The following is a 20,557-nucleotide window of genomic DNA, read 5'->3' on the forward strand; positions in this document are numbered from 1 at the left end:
TGAGCATGTCACAACAATCCTCTCTTTTTTTGGTCTCTGCAGATTTTGGCACACCAAACTCTGTTTTTAGTTGTTTTATCTAGTTCTCTTCTTCTACCTTGCTTGAATATGGTCATGTAATGCCTTTTTTTTTAGGTCTTTTTATGTAATGCTTTGTTTTGTTGTTTTCACCTTTGATGCCGAAGGAGTGAAACGATGTCGCTACGATGTCTTTTTATGTAAGACTCTTTTCTTACTTAAATTCAATTTCAGTTTCATGACTAAAATCATTGAACCAAACTCAATTACATATTTTCAAATCGAAGAAAGAACCATAAAAATCTATTCCTCTATACTATTTCAATCAATGTAGATGATATATATTTTCTTTTTTTGGGATAACAAAATTCTATTTCTTTTAAGGGTTGATAAAAGCTTGGTGAATCATAATCCTAATAAATAAGAGTTTTACGAAAATGTAAATAAAAACCGAAATCAAATCAAATCAAATAATTATTTGTTTCTAAAATTTGTTCAAATTCTCGATTTGATTTCTACATGTACTTGGACTAAACCGAAACCAAACCATTGACAACTTTAACCGATACCAATACAAGTCAATCCTGATCGATACCAGATAGATCAGGAGGAAAAAAAACATAAGAAAAAAATCCTTTTTTTTTTAATGAAAAGAGGGTAAAATGACATCCAAAGATGATAAGGGCCAAAAAAAAAAAAAAAAAAAAAACGAAGACGTTACGGGCTGATCTGTGTGAACAGTTGGGATTTACCAAAGCAAAGAAACCGAGATCCCATAACCTGAGCAAGCTACAGGTTGACTGAATGGAAAATAATGTTTCCACATATTTCACTGCAGATAATGGATTAACTTTCATCATTCACAGGTTTCATATTACAAGATCAAGGGCCCACAAAAATTAAATCACCCATTGTAACAACCGTCGTTGATAATATAGGAAAAGCCTCAACTATTAATACACATATGATTGCTTCATTATTTATCCTCCGGACTTGGTGTTCCCTGGGAACAAATCTTTAGAATAAATATTTTCTCTTCTACCAAAAAGAACAAATATTTTCTCTGGATATCAACATGTATGCCCCTGATCAATGTCACAGGGCAACACTGGCTGGGAACAAAAAACATCACACCAAGGGAATATCAAGGCAGTTTCACTGCATCAACCAACATCAACCAATCTAACTCGTAACACTTGTTAGTGACGGACAACGAACTCCAGTGTTGTTGCTCCTCCACGGGCTGAATGAGGTAATCTGACAAAAAATGAAACCTTAATTTCCCCTTGAAATTCTTGATTAAATTACCGATACCTTCCTCGTCGTTCTTCTCTTTGCTGTTTCCTAGATAGCTCCTCATTTTTCGCCTTCTCTGCTTCATGTGTTTGTTCCTCTTTTCCTCTTCCTTCAGCTTTCGCTTTTTCATCTACATAAAAGGCATAAATCAACGAATTCAGACAGGAACTTTGAAGTCCAAAAATAAATGGGCAGACATTTGTGATTGTATAATATTTACAACATTGGTCAATAAATTGTATATTCTAGAGAGGTTCAAAGGAAACACAGGGTGAGCCTCAGTGGGACCAACCAGCTGCAAAAAAATAAGGCTAAGCAGGCATATTAACAGAAAAACAGCATATAAGACACTTGAAACTGAAAGGTAGGGCATACCATTTCACCCCCCCCCAAAAAAAATAGTCTAAACAGTTTGATTGGAGGGCAACCACTCCCACTCATACAGATCATTGGCCCAGCCCAGATCATAAAAAAAAACTACACGGACATCTTAATCACAGAGGATCAAACTAAGAAAGCTCACCGACAAAGAAAGAAGCCCATCCCATGCCCCAAAAGAAGTTGGGCCTCTATGTGGTTTATATCCATGGGAGAAGGCCATGTTGAGGAGATGAAAATGTCTAGACACTTCATAAAATCTGCGACTGGTCAAAATCATGCAGAATAGTGAAGGTTGAACTGGGTCCAGAAGCATGTACCTTTTCATTTCTGATCAGCTGAAGATGTTGGACAAGAGCATGGACTTTGCGCTCATGTGGCTCCATAACCACAGCCCGTCGGCTTTCAAGAAGCGGACGCTTCCTACTATATCTGTCCTTAGGCTTTGAAGCAAATGGGAGAGCCGCTTGAAGAGACTTGGGGATCACCAATGGATTGAACTTCCTTAACTTGCATTCAATCGGTTGTTCATCAAGGAGAAAATAGAATATCAAAAACAGTAGGAGAAAGACAAATTGAGAGGGTAACCCAATCTACACGAAAAATTAAATTTTCACCTTGTACAATGAGTCCTTGTTGACAGGATTATGTAGTATTTTGTTCTTTCCTTAGCTCAGTAACTGGTTGTCGAGGGGCAGCAAAAGTAAATTGAAGCAAATGCAAAGAAAGACATGTTGGTACTGACCTTGAACATGGTGCTGAAGTGATTATTGCGGAAGAAAACACAAAGCTCCCGTTCCTTCAGACCTTCCTGGAGGCAAAAGAGGCTGCCCAAGCCAAGATAACAAAAGAATCTCCTTATAACATCCACATAGCAAAAAAGGAAGCTCCCAGACTGAGAAAAAGAAAACTTCTAAAAGTCCCTCACATACCCATATATGGTTAGTTGGCTCGCATTGTTCCCCAGAAAATTCTTGATAAGTTCCCCTAAATGCAGGAACATAGAAAAGAATTAGTCATAAAATCAAGCAATGAAAGAAGTGCTCACAGAATCCTCCTTAATATCAAGCAACTGCTTACCCTAAATGCAGGAACATAGAAAAGAATGAGTCATAAAATCAAGCAATGAAAGATATGCTAACATAATCCTACTTTACATCCAGCAACTGCTTACCTTTCTGCTGAGTGATTTCATCCCTGGGTTGCAAATCACTTCCATCTCCGGCACCTTGGTCAGCTTGCTCGGCAAGAACCATCTCGCCTTCATACATAGGCTCCCGGTTTTCATAAATTGTTAATCCTGGACCAAGTATGCAATCCCTTCTCTAGGTTGCCCTCCCTTCTTTTTATCTTTGTTGCTAATCTCTTCTTTTGCAGCCTGCCAATGAAAATTCAATCAACAATCAAACAGAAATAACCCACTATGATGAGACTGTAAATTGACATGCTCTTTATCAGCCAATGTCTGTCCAGGGGAATTCATGGTAAAGGATTTTTCTGAACATTTATTCTGAAAGCAAATTTCTGAAGACCTTTAAGAATACCAGAACAACCAATCATCATAATAAAGATACCCAAAAATAAATGCCTGGATTATATATATCAGCCATAAAACACAAGCAGCCAAAAACAGATTTATCATACTGCATAGATTACAGAAGCAAGCCTTCAACGGAGATATGTAGGAGGATCATCTGAAATGGAAGTTTCACCAAAAATAGGTGAAAATGTCCCTCGAACTTGAACAAATGACAGGATCCATTGGCTCGTAGATTTTCTCCGGAGTGAGCGATAAAAGTAACATAACTATTGGTATGGTGTAAAATTAAGGTTTTGGAGCCACTACTTGATCAACAATAGTTCTTCCATGGACCAGAAAGGGACTTGCCATGAACAGGGTAAAATGAAGAAGAGTCAATACAAATCTAGGTTGACTGAACTAGAAAAGTTTGTCATTAGGTTGCACCAAAGGGGCTCCTGTGATTAGAGTGTTCTGGTCTTTGAGTTGCAGAGCCATTTTTGCGACAATTACTTCAAGCTTGGTTCCAAGAGTTAGCACAAAATACAGATGAAGTAAGAACAGGCTAATTATCAGATTTTTTTCCTGCAATTGCTATAAAAAATTATCCTTACAAATGACTAAACCATCTTACTTATATTTTCTCACATTTTTTTCCGACAATTGCTACACTAGTTCATATTTATCTTCCCCATTCTGTTCCCAAAAGTTGTGCTACTCATCCATCTTGACATCTCATCAGGCAGCATATCAATTATATTTCTGTGTCGTTCCTTGGAATTGCAACATTCAACTCCAAAACACATGGTTGGTCTAAAAGCTGTTTTATAAAATTCCAGCTTCAGATTTAAGAGCATGGCTGTCTTAATACAGTAAGAAAAAAAAACTCACTAGTTCATCCAACCTAATCTAATTGGGCATCACCAGTTCAAACTCCCCCTCTCTGTATAGCTGATTGAACCAAGATGAAAAAAATGATCATCAATTAATTCATCAGTGAAAACTGGTTTATACCGGCTACCATAGAGGGTGGCAATTCAATTCCTTATTCTAATGCAAGGTGCCATATTTGGTTGTGCAAGGCACTATTAGGTTGGACTGCAATGCAGACAACCTTTGAATCTAAGCAGCCAAAACCACATTGATAAATGATTCAGCTTCTGACAAATTATTCAATCTCATAATTTGCATTAGATTTATATCCCATGACAGGCTTCACATGATATTGAGTGAAACCACACTCTTCTATATCTATAGCTATCACATGAAAACAAGGATTTACATCTGCAAAAATCCTCAAGCCAATGCATACCCTTAAAAAACTTTCACAGAGCTAACAGAGAACTAGTCAGGAAACATAATGACATTTATCCAAAGGTTCCCTCCCATATTATACATTAGTACTGCATTCAATTAAAAATTTTAACATCGTAACAGTACATTTTTCTAAACATTGCTAATGGAATATGACTTTACAGAATACAAAAGCACAAAGAAAATGACAAAGAAACCAAAGTGAAATAGAAAGCATATAACAGATTTACATAATTCAGCACTGTGTTATGTCTATGCTCATTGAGGATCTCTCTCTCTCTCTCTCTCTCTCTCTCTTATAATATTCAAGGGCTGAGAATACAAGCATGCCAATTATAACAGATTCACAAAGTTCCCAAGAAATCCCTTTAGAGCCCTATAAATCCACCAATGTATATTTAACAATATGACAAAAATAAAAAAGAAAACAGCCATTACGTACGTTGCCATATCAACTTAACCTCAGTCAAATTTGGAACAAGGGAACACCCGATTAGGAAAAAGGGAGCACCCGATTGAATTTCAAAATAGGAGGCCACAGGTGGTTCAAAGAGGTTCTCAAAAGTAAACCAAGACAAAATTCAGAAACCAGAGCTACAAAGTACAAACACCTACAAATGTAAAGAAAAAAAAATTGATCGCTTCTCATGAATAAAAACAACCAGGGGGGATCGGGGACTAGTTCTCCCATCATTTTTCAGACACAAAAGTTCAAAACATAATTGCAATGCAAATCCCTAACCGCATCCAATCCAGGTTCCATTCCATTACAGAGATGAAATCAGATCTGTGAATTAGTGCTCGAAATGATACCTGAGCTTGACGATCGAACTTGTTGCTGTAAGGAGAGTTGCAGTGAGACCGTTTCTTGACGAGACAGAGAGACGCTGAGATTTGCGAGAGAAGAGAACTTCGAGCTTCGCAAGAGAGCAGAGAACGTTGAGCTTCGCAATAGAGTAGAGAACGTCGAGCTTCGCGAGAGAGCAGAGACGGTCGTCGAGCTTCGCGAGAGAGTTGTAGCTTGTGGAGGGCTACAAGGAGATAGAGAGGGTAGGGCGTCGGGACTCGGGACTATTTCACGATTTTTCTCCGTCACTTTTTGTTTTAAGAAACAGAAAAACAACTGATAGGTATTTCTTCATTCCTGTTTCTAGGAACAAAAATATATATAAATTTCAATTTTTATTTTATAGATAGGTGAAACAGAACCAAAAAATCAAATAGAAAATATGATGTTTTTCTGTTTCTGAGTACAGAAAACGGAAAAACTGTTTCTGGAAACAAAATCAAACGGGCCCGAACTTTCCCAACCAACTCAGAAAATCAAATTCAAACACAAGAGTAACACACGATGAACGTATAATGGAGTAGAAGGAAGAGCCATACCCTCGAAGGAAATCTTCTCTGCGCTCTCGTAAAAGTAATCATCAGTCAACTTTTTCTAAAACGAAGAACATGAAACCAAATACTTATAATTTGAGCATTTAGGGTTTCCTTTGGTCTTCCCTTATTTTCAAACTAAATCTATTAGGTCTACTACTTTGAACAAAAATAACATTTTAATGTCCTTATGGAAGGATTCCTTCAAATATATCATTACATTCATTAATAGATACCACTACTTAAATTTAAACCAAAGAGAGAATAGCATATTCAACCATTAATAAAATAAGTTTCACCAAGGGCAGCACTACAGAGTCATGCAAAGCAGAATGCCCATATATCATTCAACCATCACAATGAAATTGCATAATTTCCTATGGCAAACTAAAATGTGGAAGTAAATCTTTGGTTTTTCAGTCCTAGTAAATTTCTAAAGACCTACATAAACTCATTTCAAATACTACAGAAACGTGAAAGTTCAAATGGATGGAAATTGTTAACATCACCTATCCTTACAAAAGAAAAAACATAAACAGCCACACATATAACTCAAATAGAGACACCCACACATGAGATCAAATACTGTTGATCCAAAAATCTCTAACTAAAACCGTTCTTCATTGTTGGTGGTGTCCAAATCATTTTCCGGCGCCACTACTACCTGAAAAATATAAGACATGGTCCCACATTATCAATATTGCACTAAACATTTTTTTAAATTAATATATGCAATGAATGGACCTCTTGAAAACATACCTTACAAGTTGCCTTGTTATGCCCTAACTGGCCACGATTGCTACATCTATTCTTCCTTCCAGTTGTTATCTCCATTGGATGTTTAGCACGACCTAAATTAGGCCGACCCCTTGTGATCACATCCAAAGGAATATGGATATTGCAATGGGGGTCATGTGTAACATTAGTAGAGGGTTGAGGATCAACAACAGGAGTTTGTAAGTCTGATGCACCCAATTCTCGTAAGATTCTTTGATTCACAATCCTCAACGCAGTCGTAGCAGATTCACATGCTGCCTGTGAACCACTAACTGTGGCTATCAAATTCCTCAAGGCATCTTGAAAAGCCCATGCAGTTGTTACTGATACAGAAGCTTCATCACTTAATCTGTCTATCTTATTCGTCAAATCATTCCTTGCATCCATGGTCCATCTTTTTAAGATGTACTGGGAAGGAATCTCCTTGCGGTCTGTCTTATGGAAGACTCTCAAGATGTGTTTGCATAATAAACCCATAAACTCAAACAATTTACAGCTACAAGTTACAACACCTGCATCAATGTCATCCCAAACTTCACACTTATGCTCGTCAGGAATGTCAAAGGGACCGACCAAATACTTTTTCTTTTGACCATGTACTTCTTCTGTGGCTGTCAATATCAGTGCTGCAGACCATTGCTTCTTCAAGATTTCAAAAATCTTCCTCGTATAAACTTTAGATGCATGTATCTCCAAAGGATTACCAATTAACAGTGGAAGTTTTTTGTTGAGACTGGAGAAATCACTACTAGCTTCCCTCTCCCTACGTCTTTGTACAGCCTTTTCATATTGTCGTGCAAACTTGTGCAATGGGATTGATTGCTTAAAGTAACCACGAAAGTAATAATTCATCCCCTCGCTGCGTTGTGTGGATGACATGCCAGCAAAGAAAGTACCTTTAAGATATAACGGTACCCAATGAACCCGCTGCTCGTACATTTTCTTCAACCACTCATGTTCAACGAGATTATAAGCTATTAATAACTCTTGCCAGCTTGTCTCAAATTCATCTTCTGTCTGACTACCATATATACATCTCCCAAAATCCTTTTTAAATGATGGACTTGTCCCATACAAATTGCTCAGGTGTTCCATAAAATGTTTTTGCACATGCCATGAACAGTACCTATGCTTTGCATTTGGAAACACATGTGGAATGGCCCTCAAAAGTGATGGACATTGGTCTGTAATAATTGCCACAGGTGGTCGATTATCCATTGCTTTCAACCACGTAGAGAATAACCAAATAAACGACTCAATTGTCTCATCTGCTATCAACCCACATCCAAACAAAGTAGTCTGACCATGATGATTTACTCCGACAAAAGGACCAAATGGGAAGTGATATTGATTCTTCTTATATGTTGTATCAAATACCAGGACATCACCAAATACACGATATGCAGCTCTTGCCTGTCCATCAACCCAAAAGATACCTCGCACTGTACCATCCTCTGTTTTGGCTATTTTGCAAAAGAATTCAGGATCACATAGTTTCGTGTGGTGCAAGTATTCCAACAATCTTTGTAAGTCCACCCCAAGAAATTTCTGATTTTTCCTCTTCATAAAGTTCTTAAATGCCAACTCTGGCAAACCCACCTTGGAGGCTCCACCTGACATAGTTTTCACAACCTCATAAATAGTTGCCGGTCCTATACCACAATCATCTAAAGTGGTCGCAATCTGTACAACCAAGTCTGAGAGCCATTGATGTGATCGAAGCCGATAAGTTTCATCGGGTGCCACGAGGTTATGGTTATGACCTGAAATGAATTGGTCAACAATCAAGCCCCCTTCAATTGATTTTACCCATAGACGAGCAGGACAACCAATTCTACTATCAGCTCGACGGTTGACTTCTTTTCCTTCTTGCCTTTTATCATTGCAGTCCTTAAAACCTTCCCTACTACAAACATACATGCGAGACAAGACATCCCTCTCTTCATTCATTCCTTCTTTCCTTTTTCTTGACCTTTCCACTTTAGATTTTCGAACACTAAATCCCATCTTCCGAGCATAATTGTTGTAAAATTCATATGCATCATTTTCATTGGTAAAATACTTCCCAATGCATTGTTCCTCTGTGTACTCTACGGGGTTGTCAAAGTGCTTTGTTGAATCATCAACAAGAAAACTTTCACCCCCATCAACATGCTCACTTGGTTTATGCGCAAAAAGACCATCTTCTATAGCTTCATTGGTCCCCCCATTTTTATCATCGACTACCACACCACTGCTATTTAATTCATTTTCAATAGCTTCTACATCTAATCGAATGACTTCCTCCAAATCCGTGGGACCTTCCCTAGCATACACATCCTCTACAAGACAAAATACACAATTAAATACAATATTATTTTATATCCTTTGTCATATCAAATGTGTTTTAAGGGAAAACTCACCTAACTCCCTATATGGTATAATATTCTCTACTATAAGTCCATCGACAATAGTATCTGATATTTCATCATCATGTGTCATTTGTTTGTCCCCTAAAACACTGCAAATATACAAGCATGTCATAATTAAAAGCCATATAAAACGAGTAAATGAATGCCTCCCAATTAAAGAAGTAACATCACATGTAGTCAATATCAAATTCTACCAATTATAGTCCACATGATCAGGAGAATCTAAATAAGTCTCACAATACTGTAAAATATGTACATGGTAAAAATAGATGCAGGTAGGGACAAAAAATCAAGGTTCCTTGGGGATTTTAAGAGACCTGAAAAAAAGAGAAATGGGGCAAATATAATCAAATCAGATCCATGAGAATTCTTCTTATGCAAAGAGGGAGACCAAGTGTTTGACAAAATGGGCCACTTATGAAGGACATATATGGTTACGGAAGCTAAAACCCTTGTCTATCATAAGTCTAAGGATTCGAACTCTCCTACACTCACCCTCTATAAAGTATAATTAGTAGTAATAGTTTGAATAAGTGTGGCCTATTGGATCGCTATTGACTGATTGCAGGTCTCTATCTAGCTCTATTGTGGTTCTTGCATAAGAAAAACCCTTATGCATATCCATGCATCATTAATAGTGGTTACATCTTTAAAGGGCTTTAGAGACCTGTCATGAAGTTGAAGTATGTAATTAGCTCTTTTCACAAGGGAAAGGGGGGAAAGGGGGAAAACTTTAGTCTCACAAAGTTGCATTTTATGTGCTACAAATCAATTTCAGGGTTAAATTCCTTTACCTTTTGTTACATAGATGTTGCTAACTTCATCAGTACTATCATTCCGTTTCTCTGTGATACATGTAGGCATGTAGCAATATATTATTTTTTTGAAAAATAGAGGAAAGAATGTCATTGGAAGTAAGAAATATTAATCTTAGGAAACCACATGATATGTTGTAGATCAACTTAAGGAACCCCATCTCTTCGAAAACTTAAGGATCCCATGCTACCCACCTTCTTGTGGTACAACCAAAATTGTTGTGTAATCCTCACTTCTAGAGCTAACTTCATCAACACTCTTGTTATCCTTCTCTGTTTTACATGCTGCAATTGTACAATTGGCATATAAAAAGACGAATTATAGGAAACAAATTTTATAAGACCATGTATTATATACTATCATTCAACTTCAAGCACTAACATGGTTCTTACCTCCTGCTACAACCAATGCTTTTGCATTCCATTCAGATCCAATGCTACACTCAGGAAAACTCTGATCATTCTGTAAAAGAATTTTAGGAGCAAAAAGATGGTAAATTTGAATGCCCAAACTATTGCTTGTATATTTAAGATATGCTTAGCAGGTTTTTGAATCTTAAATAGAAGAAAATCACACCCAAAAAAGAAAAAAGGGAAGTAAATTACCTCATTTACTATAGAAGATTCCACTGCATGAGGATTAGTTGATAATGAAACTTCCTGCATAGGATTTCAAAGCCTCAAATTCCATGTTAGCTACAAATAATTATATGATTAAACCACGGTCACAAGGATTAACGAAAAGGAAAAATGTTTACAGAAGTATATATAAACTTCATTATTAATATGAAACCAACCAAACAAGATGGATAAGTTAACAACCATGCATATTTGGGGAACTATGGTAGAGGATGCACCAGTGGTGGGAAATGCAATTAGGTTTCACAGAGGCCACCTTTCTTTCTTCTTCTATAAGGGGGTGGGGAGTGGTGCAATAATGGTGGATAAAGTTTTACTTAAAAGTGCCAGTTTTAAGGCCTTGTTTCCATGGAAGAGTAGTAAGTAAAGATTTTAGAAATTTGTTGTCCATATCCCAACTAATAGCTGGCCACATTGGCTGGCTTGATTAGGCTTCTCTTCCAAGGCATTTTAATAGGAATAAGCCTTAATCATCCTTTCTACTTATTGTCTTTTTATAGTACGAAGGTTTTGGACCTGAAACAACAATAAAAAGATAAATTCGAGGCTGAAAAATTTTCATAGTAACTTTCTCACATAAATAACAGTGAAGAAGGTTCATATACATAAAATAAAAGATGTGGCTCCACATAATGTTGGAATAAAGGAGTAGTCAGTTGCAAGTGCAACAGCCAAAACATTCTTGTACCCATTGATAAACATACGGGGTGCAGCAGCCAGAGTGGGATATGTGATTGCCAATGACAGAGAGGTGATCATGGATACACCAAGTGCAAATTTATCCATCAAGTTATCCTCTGTGAGATCATGGACCTCTGGTCTAAAGACTGAGCCATTGTCATACACAGACAATACAACAAGACCATAAGAAAAAGGCCTGATTCCAATTTTTGCAAGCAGAGCAGCCTCAGAAGATCCCACCTTGTCACCCTTCTTGATATGCTCAACAGGGGTGATGATTTCAAGAGTACCCTAGTTAATCTTGGTTGGAATATTGAGCACCTGAAAGCAGATGTATCGGAAGCGAGAAACAAAGGAAGTCAGTCTGGGAAAGTAGATGTACAAGTACCATCTGCAACAAACCTCTTAGGTAATCGGAAGACAATAGCTCAAGACATGAGTCCACTCTTCAGCTTGATCTGGGACAAGGTTTGCAGATATGAGACATTTTTCTGGTTCATTGTAGCCACTATATATTGTTCTGTTCACTGCATGGCTATTGAAGCCACATTGACATACCTTCAGTTCAAAAGTCCACTCAATAGGTTGACCAACTATTGGGTCATCTATATTGAACACGAGTTGGGCATGGTAGCAATCAAAGAAATGGAATTCCATTCACCTAGGTCAAATCAGAATTGTAATAAAGATGCAAATGATGTTAGTCAGAGAAGTGGTTGAACCCACATCCTAGGTGGACAGTGTTTGGCAAGTGGAACAGGTTAGCAATGCAAGCCACAACAATGGCAGTTATTTCATCTCAATTACTAAAAGAAAGCAAAGAATTCCTTGGCCAAATTGGGGAATCTAAAGCAGAAGCAGGAGCAGGACCAAAATAGCAATAAAGACGGCTCCAGACATGGATGATCAAAATTGAGAAAACCTACAGACAGAACTTCAGTGTTTAAAATCATCAATGACATAGGAGAAGAACTAATCAACAGTTACAAGGTAGCTAAAGTTAATGATGTGTGCTGTTACTAAGGACCAAGCCGTAAACAACTTCGGATCCATTTCTCCCATATTAAGCCCTACAAACTTACATACAAGAGGCCATACAATATACAACCATGGAATTATTTAGGAAACCCCATTCTAATCACAGAAACATCATTACAATACAGACCTGGACTTGTTGAATTAATTTGGAGCATTAAGAACAGATAAGGAAGGAGCATTTTCAAACCTTACAATACACATCCAATACCAAAAAATACTCTCAAGCAAGGCAGCTGATAAGTCATCAAAAAGTTTGTGTAAATAATGGAATGGTAAGCATTGCCCATTTGACGTGTCCCAAATGATATGGGTGCACGTCACACACCACACTGCCAAATTTTAGGATTAAAAAATGAGACTATTAAACTTCAAACTTAAATCTCTCTATCAAATGAAAAATTCGATAGAAGTTAGGAAACACAAGAATATTTATGGAAGGTTGAATTGTAGGGCTAGAAAAGTCATTGATGCTAAACAGCTCAGGAGGAAAAGAAAGGCCTGTAATTGATCCAACTGCTACAGTAAGCATTAGAATTGTTTTTTGAACTTGGGGAAGGACGAGATGCATCACTCGATCTGTTTGCATACTCTGTACTTTTGGATCATCAGAAGAGCATAGAAATTGAAACAAAGACACCAATAAAGAAACGAAATCAACCAAATCAAACCATGAAGGAGAAAAAAATTGGGCATGTTCCAATACACCTGAAGTTGGAAACCCTACCCTACCCTACAGATTAGGAACTTTCTTTTTCTGCTCCGCCTCCATTCTTTCCTAATCATGACGAAGGAAATGACAACCAACCAGTTCAAATGCCAATTGCCATGGATGGAACATGGAGCATTTGCCTTTCCCCTCTTTCTCATAGGATCAGGCTAAATCAGAAAGCCTGAGAGGAACAAGGCTGTCAGGCATGAATTCGCGAACCACGATTGGTTTTAGCTTTAGCTTCTTGAATGAGAATCCCATTGCCACATTAGACCACCATTAGTGCTCCTTCTTCCATCGACAAGCAACCGGCCCCTTCTAAACTTAGAACCTCCATAATGACTCCCACTCCCAGTTCTGAACCTCAGCAATCCTCCATGTTTCTCCTCCTCCTTTTGTTCATGATTATCAGCTACCGCAAGATCCCCAAGTCGTCACAGATAAAAAACCGTCTCTCTCCCTCTCTCAGACTTTTCGAGCAATGAATCTTTATAATCAATAGGGAAAAAAATGAAGCTGCAAATAAAAATTACCTGTCCAAGCAAAGGGAAGTTTGATGCTTGATCGTTCTTCGGCAAGATCGGTGGGTGGAGTGTTGCAGTTGCAAACTCTTCCTTCCCTCTTTCGTTTCTCTATCAAATACCAATACGTATCTTGTTTTTTAAACTCTTCTACCAAAAAGAGGGTTTCTTAAAAGTATAAATACCACTTATTCCAAATCAACACTTCATCATACTGAAATTTAGATCCAACAGTCCAGGAAGTACCCCTCAAAAGATTCCCATATGGGGTGACCGACCAGGAAACCTCAACCCTTTACTTATATAACAAAAATAATTAATGAAAACCATTTTTTGTCAAAACATAAAAAAGATTTGGTAACTACTTGAGAAAATTGGTTTTTTGTGAGAAACAATTTGGTATATTTATGTGCAAAATAAGTTTTTGAATAAATAGGTGAGGAGATGTTCCCTTTATCCATCTTCCTTATATGCCTATTTTTTTTTCACTTTGGACTGAAAAATAGAGGGTAAGGGGCTTGGATTTCTAATTACAAAGTAAATGAATACTATTCCCCTCCATATTTGAGACTTTAAGTATGTGCTGATTAAAGTTCAAAATAAAAATAACTGAAAATCAATTTTAGTCAAAACACAAAAATGACTCTCATCCTTTTTTGGGTTTGGTTTAGTTAATAAAATTTGTTCTTTTCTCATAAAAAACAGGAAAAAAAAAAAAAAAAACGAAAAACACATCAGTATTAGATAAATCCTTTCAATCCCTATTGATGCGTCTATCGGTCTATGTGTGTTTCCATAAATCTGTGTTAATGTAGGGGCACGCTGTCGGACACTCTCCCAAAAAATTAAGTTCGAAGAATGGAACGAATCACCAATTCAGCTGGCTCCACTGAATTGGGTTTCGCATTTATAACATCCATTTGGATATCACTATCTGTGTCATTTATAAACGTCTGTGAATCTTCCTCCATTGCGCACTCTGTCGCAGATAGAGAGAGAGAGAGAGAGAGAGAGAGGGGTATGGCGGCGGTGAAGATAGTGGAGCCTAATACCTGCATAAGGGGTTGCTGTAGAAGTGATTCCATCCCCTTACATCTCCCTCCATCGTCATATACTCTCGTCTCTCCGATCGCTAGAGGTTCCTTCTACAATTACCTTTTTAATGACACATAAAAAGGGTAATAAAACGATCTCAGCCTCATCATTTTCTCTTCCTTTTTTTTTCAAGGTTCGGAAAGCGTTGTGTATGAAGCAACTCTCCATGGAACCAAAGTGGCAGTGAAGAAGCCCATATTGTCTACATCAGAAGACCTTGACAAATTCCACAAAGAATTGCAGTTATTATGGTTCGTTACCATCTCTTTTTTATCTTTTATTTTTTATTTTTAGATTAAATGTCTGATGAAATCAACGATTTTGATTATTATGGTTTCTGGGTTGAAAATAATATTACAATTTTTTTTTTCCTTTGCAAAATGATGATTAAGCAAGCTAGATCATCCGGGGATAGCTAAACTGGTCGCAGCCAATGCAAGGCCGCCCGATTACATGTTCTTCTTCCAGTTCTACGAGTCCAGGAATCTTGCTGAGAAATTACATTTAGAAGAATGGAGCCCTGGAATCTATCAAGTTCTTAAGATCAGCCTTCAATTAGGTAAGAGTTACTCTTCACTTCACTGTATAATTCTCCAGCACAGTCGTCTGGCAGTTGTTGTTACAAGAAATGTTATATCGATAAGCTATGAGTAGCCGAGGTAAGGATGCTGAGATGGATGTTCAGCAAAACTAGGATGGTGGTATGGCCATGTTTAACGGAGGCTTGGGGATGCACCAGTAAGGAGGAGACCTGATTCGGATTGAAGGGGCTAAAAGAGCTAGGGGCAAGCCTACAATGATCATAGGAGAAATAGTGAGCAAAGACATGCATAGTTTTGGTATGATCCCAAGTATGATCCCATTTAGATGAGTTTGCTGATTGTTGTTGTGTTATTTCCCTTTTATGTCTACTTTTCTTTTGTTGTCTTTGATCAGATCCATGTAGCCGACCCCATTTGGTTGGGAAGGTTGAGTTGTTGTTGTATAAGGACACAATGACTAGTGTGAGAAACATGGGAGGGCAAGGAAGTGATTTCCCAGTTACAATTGGGCTACATCAAGGATCAACTTTAAGCCCTTAATTGTTTGCACTTATTATAAATGATTTAATTAGGAAAATTTAAGATGAGGTTCCGTGGTGTATACTCTTTGCTGATGATATTGTCTTGGTAGATGAGATAAAAGTTGGGATTAACGCGAAGTTGGAGCTATTAAGATCAATCTTGGAATCAAAAGGTTTTAAGATAAGTAGAATGAAGACGGAATATATGATATGTAAATTTAGTCACATTACGATGGATAATAAAATGGTGAAAACTGAGAAGCGAGAGATACCACAAAGTGATCATTTTAGGTATTTGGGTCAATTATAAGTAAAGAAGGTGATATAGAGGATGATATTTCATAGAAGATTAAAATGAGATGAATGAAGTAGAGAGGTGCATCTATAGTGTTGTGTGACTGACGTATTTCTTTAAAGCTTAAAGGAAAGTTTTATAGGATAGTTGTATGACTGGCTATAATGTACGAGGGTGGAATGCTGGGTGGTTAAAAAGTGTCATATAGATAAGTTATGAGTTGCAGAGATGAAGATGTTGAGATGGATGTGCGACAAAACTAGGAAGGATAAAGTAAGGAATGAACATATTATAGTCGATTTGGGAGTTGCCCTGATTCATGATAAGCTTTGAAATTTTTTTTTTGATGTGGTATGGCCATGCTCAACGAACATCTGGGGATACGCTAGTAAGGTGGAGTGATATTATTCAGATTAAAGGAATTGGAAGAGCTAGGGGCAGGGTAAAAATGACCATAGGAGAAGTAGTGAGAAAAGACATGCATAGTTTAGGTCTTATCCCAAGTATGACCTTAAATAGATCTGATTGGAGGGCAAGAATGCATGTAGCCAACCCCATTTGGTGAGACTAATTATTCGTGTTATGTTCTTTCCTTGTTATGTCTACTTTTCTTTTTTAGCCGACCCCATTTAGTTGGGATAAGAGGGAGGGGCGGGCCTAAAATGACCATTGAAGAGTTGGTAAGGAAAGACATGCTTCTAGCTAGGCCTGGATCCTAGTATGACTTCTAACAGAGCTGTTTGGAGGGCGAAGATCCATGTTGCTGATTGAATTTATGTAAGATGTCCTGGAAGTGTTGCGTTATGTTTACTTTCTCTTTATTTTCCCTTTTTTTTTTTGCTTTATTTGCCGTCGTGGATCCATGTAGCCGATCCCATTTAGTTGGAGAAAGGCTTGGTTGTTGTCATTGTTGTTGGTAAGGCTAACTTAGTATCTGAAGATCTAATAACTTTCAGATTCTTTTAAGTTTGCTGATCAGAATTATACTTGTAGTATGAATGCGAACTTTGTCTCCTTGCCACTTGATGTACACATAAGTTTGTTTTAGGATCACTTTCTAATGTATGGGTAGGTGACAATCTCCCTAACCCCAGATAGGATTGCAAATGACCTAAACACAGTTCTGATTTCAGGTTTTAATGACAATGCATATTTAATGCAGATGCCTTGGCTTGGCTGGACTGGATTGACCCACTATGGAGGCCTAAGCCAAGACACAACCAACCCAAACCGATATTCTGGTTTGGCCAGGGTTGGTAATTGATAATTAGGGAAGCAAATTAGTATATTTGATTTTTTTTGCTTTAGAAGCAGATACGTAGGATTTCCTTTGCAATTAGTTAGTTTCTATTTTAGATTAGTTCTATCTTTTAATTGCTTTCCAATTTTATTTAAGGAATTCTTCTTTAAACTACGGTAAAACAATTATGGAGATCAGTTTTTTGAATGGAAGAATTGATTGAAAGTGAAGAGTATTTTGGGTGAAACATGACTACTGTGAGTGCTTTTCTCCTTTCCCTTCCTCGAATTTCTTCTCTTTTTCCTTCTTCTTCTTCTTCTCCTTCTCTTCATTCTCTCTCTTGTTGGTTGAGTGCTATTTCTGGGTGACAGTTGCAGCACCAAACCAGGGATCGATCTCCCTCACCTTTGATCTGTTGGAGCTGAAACTTTGTGAGAAGGTTCCCTAAGAGATCCAAACCCCCCAAACCTGGTTCCAGAAATCCCTTTCATCAAAGGATAGAATTTCAGTTGCAGGTTGGAACTGAACCTCACCGTAGAGCTCAGTTTCAGACCTCTGGAACTTCTTGTTTGCTTGTTGTCTAAGGAGATTATGCGATGGTTTTCGTAGGGCTGTGAGTTGCGACTCATCCTCCCAAATTTCAGATCGTTCTGAGCTCTTACCAGGGAGTTCTTCCTCCTTGAATCCAATAGACTCTGCCTGGTTTCTGGATCTGACTCAAGGTTGAAGAAGCATTGTGTGTGCTATTTATTTGTCTTTATGCCCGATTTCCTGTTATGCCTTTCTCTTTGTCTCTAATTCTCTCATATCCCAAATTCATATTTTGTTTCCTAGTTTATCCCCACCAAATAACTATTAATTCCCTTTAGGTTCCGTCTCCCAAGTAGCTCATTAGTAATCTGGATATTTACAACTCTGCCACTTTCTTTGTAACTTCTGTTTATTTACAATACTGCCACTGCCTTGATTATTGAGTTCTCTTATTTGGGTGGGCCCATGAAGCGAACCGAACAGGGTTTTGTTTTTTAATACCCCAGTTCTGCATTAATATTGTAAAGAAAATAGAAGAAGAGAGAGAGAGAGAGAGAGAGAGAGAGAGATCTGTGATTTGGGTAAAAGGAAGTCCCAATCGATTAGATTGGGCTGCCCTCCCTTGCTCATTAAATAGACTAACACTATTATAAGTCCTAGAAATGGGAAATAAAAAATCAGAATAAGAAACTAACCCTAACTAATCAGTCCTAATAGGACTAGGACAGCCCTAATGGACTAGGAAAACCCCAAAGGAGAGGTCGGCGACGACTTGGACGACCGACGCCTTAACAACTATGTTCCTAACTCATATATATGAACTCAACAGCATTTATCAATAGGTTAGAACAACTCCCACAACACCCTACAATATTCAACACATGTAATAAACCACCCCTGCCCAATAGATCAACAATCAGCAGCTGTAACATTGCTACAGCAGGTCTGAAATAGGTTTTAAAAGTCAGAGAATTATCCAGATCAGAATCAACACTTGCACATTTAGGCAAGGATTAAAGTATTGGTATTGGTCACCATATCATCAGGTCATTTACAAAGATGTATCGGCCCGTATCGCATCGGAGATAGGCTAGATACGCTAAAGATACACACATAAATGGTCAAGATATGAATGGAAATACACTTTTGTATAAAAAAATAAAGTATAAATAAGCAATATATAACATGTATCCATAAACATTAAAATGAAGAACATATTGAGAGACAAGTTCATTCAATTCAAATTGTTATAAAGGAAGGTTTCTTACATGTAGCAATAGTCTGTTCTAGATTCCATGAGTCCCATGAAGAGTGTTGGGGTAGTTCAAAGTTATTGCTGTGAGGTTCTTCAAGAACATAAGTGACTAGGATGATGTTGTGCACTTGCCAGTTATTGGTGAAGCCTGATCTCAATCTACTCTAGGAAGTACAGATGATTTTTCCTAAATAACGGCGGTCCCACCTTTGACTTGTTGAGCGTATCGAGCTGTATTGTATCGTCCGATACGGCTGGATACTGTACGATATGTACCAATACAATTGGATTTTTAAATGTTCGTGTATCTTTACGTATCGAATTGTATCAGTACATAGCGTACCGTACACTACATGTCAATACCAAAAAAAAAAAAATTAAAAACGTCATGTATCGTATTGATACTGACCGATATCAATACTTATCGCCCAATATGACACACACTGATACTTTAAACTATGCATATAGGATGGGATCCATGTTCCCATCGAGTTTTGATCTTAAAGGGGTGATTAAGTCCTAAATTCTCAGAGCCAACCAAAGGGTAGGTGCTGAGATATTACAGTCACAAAAATAGAAACTAAACTCAGATTTGTTTTTTGGTAGAACTAAACTCAGATTTAGTAACTAGAATAGATAGACAAACCCAGCCAATAGATGTGCACCAAAACAGTGTAGAGTGGAGTTCTTGTAGGGGAGACTTAGTCTTCAGAAAATCAAATCAAACTGATGATTGGTTCCTGAGATCTTTCAATTCTTGAATTAGGGCACAAATAGGGTGATTTCTGCTATCGTCCAAACCATACCTCAGAAGAGGTCAAGCTCCTGGTTGAGAGTGTTGCTTCTGGTGTTGTGATTAGATGCTCCAAAAGCCCAAACAGCAGGTGATGAAGAACCTTCTCTTAGCAGCAATAACAGCAGCAGTTTAGAGGATTTCCATGTAGGTTTCAGCGGATAAACAGAAGCATAACCTGTGGCCTCGGATGGCCAGAAATAGAAGTCAGAACAGGGGAAGAGTGGAGATCAAGTGGAGAAGAGAAGAAGGTAAGATAGGAGGGGCCTCTCACCCATGGCCTCTCGCCATAACTCTCTCACAGAGCACTGGCTCTCAGTAAACTGATTCCCTCAACCAAAGCAATAAGCTTCTTCTTTTTTTTTAACTCAAAACATGTGGGGGTCATCCCCCATCCTTTTATTTATAATAAAATAAACTTGTACAAGTAAAACCTCATTTGGGGAAATAGAAGCTCCTAAATACAATCAAATAAAGTCATTCCTACTTTCTAAATCTGAAATGAGAAACTATTCTTGACTAGCTATTACAAGAAAATAGAAAGTAAGTAATATGGAAAGTAAATATGCACTAACTAAATAAGATCCTATTCCTCTTCACTTGCCAGCTGTCTAAGGGACTCTACAAGCCCTCTACCACAGGTAACCAAATCCTCAGCACAATCTCCACGCTATGGCAAGAGTTGGGACTTCTTTGATAGGCTGTAGATAATTATCTTGGGCAGTAATTTAGGCTTCGCCAGAGCTTGAATAAGACCTACACATGGGCCCAAATGTGGGCATGAGACCA

The 20,557-nt window shown here is 37.8% G+C and overlaps 2 protein-coding genes across 5 annotated transcripts in view; one reads left to right on the forward strand and one right to left on the reverse strand.

The window, feature by feature from the left end:
* Positions 1–905: 905 nt before the first annotated feature.
* LOC122068296 (ubiquitin carboxyl-terminal hydrolase MIY1-like) lies at positions 906–13,610 on the reverse strand. Of its 3 annotated transcripts, XM_042632170.1 has the most exons (11): positions 13,509–13,610; positions 10,515–10,568; positions 10,302–10,371; positions 10,104–10,193; positions 5,912–5,966; positions 5,339–5,669; positions 2,867–3,070; positions 2,625–2,679; positions 2,438–2,519; positions 2,013–2,201; positions 906–1,444 (listed from the first exon to the last, which is right to left on the reverse strand). In XM_042632170.1, the coding sequence occupies exons 7-11, from the start codon at positions 2,961–2,963 to the stop codon at positions 1,163–1,165; spliced, it is 705 nt and encodes a 234-aa protein (XP_042488104.1). In that variant the 5' UTR covers positions 2,964–3,070; positions 5,339–5,669; positions 5,912–5,966; positions 10,104–10,193; positions 10,302–10,371; positions 10,515–10,568; positions 13,509–13,610; the 3' UTR covers positions 906–1,162. The 3 variants fall into 3 exon arrangements, with proteins under 3 accessions (XP_042488104.1, XP_042488106.1, XP_042488105.1); XM_042632172.1 differs by lacking the exons at positions 5,339–5,669; positions 5,912–5,966; XM_042632171.1 differs by lacking the exons at positions 10,104–10,193; positions 10,302–10,371; positions 10,515–10,568; positions 13,509–13,610 and having other exon boundaries at positions 5,339–5,675.
* Positions 13,611–14,270: 660 nt separating this feature from the next.
* The window catches only part of LOC122068299 (protein kinase and PP2C-like domain-containing protein), a 59,436-nt gene continuing 53,149 nt past the window's right edge, over positions 14,271–20,557 (forward strand). The window contains exons 1-3 of one of the 2 annotated variants that reach the window (XM_042632174.1): positions 14,271–14,634; positions 14,725–14,842; positions 14,984–15,150. In XM_042632174.1, coding sequence (XP_042488108.1) covers positions 14,355–14,634; positions 14,725–14,842; positions 14,984–15,150 — 565 coding nt within the window. In that variant the 5' untranslated portion in view covers positions 14,271–14,354. The remainder of the gene's footprint in view (positions 14,635–14,724; positions 14,843–14,983; positions 15,151–20,557) is intronic. The other variant, XM_042632175.1, reaches the window with a different exon arrangement.

The sequence above is a fragment of the Macadamia integrifolia genome, unplaced genomic scaffold (genome assembly GCF_013358625.1).
Source record: "Macadamia integrifolia cultivar HAES 741 unplaced genomic scaffold, SCU_Mint_v3 scaffold368, whole genome shotgun sequence".
NCBI lineage: Eukaryota > Viridiplantae > Streptophyta > Magnoliopsida > Proteales > Proteaceae > Macadamia > Macadamia integrifolia.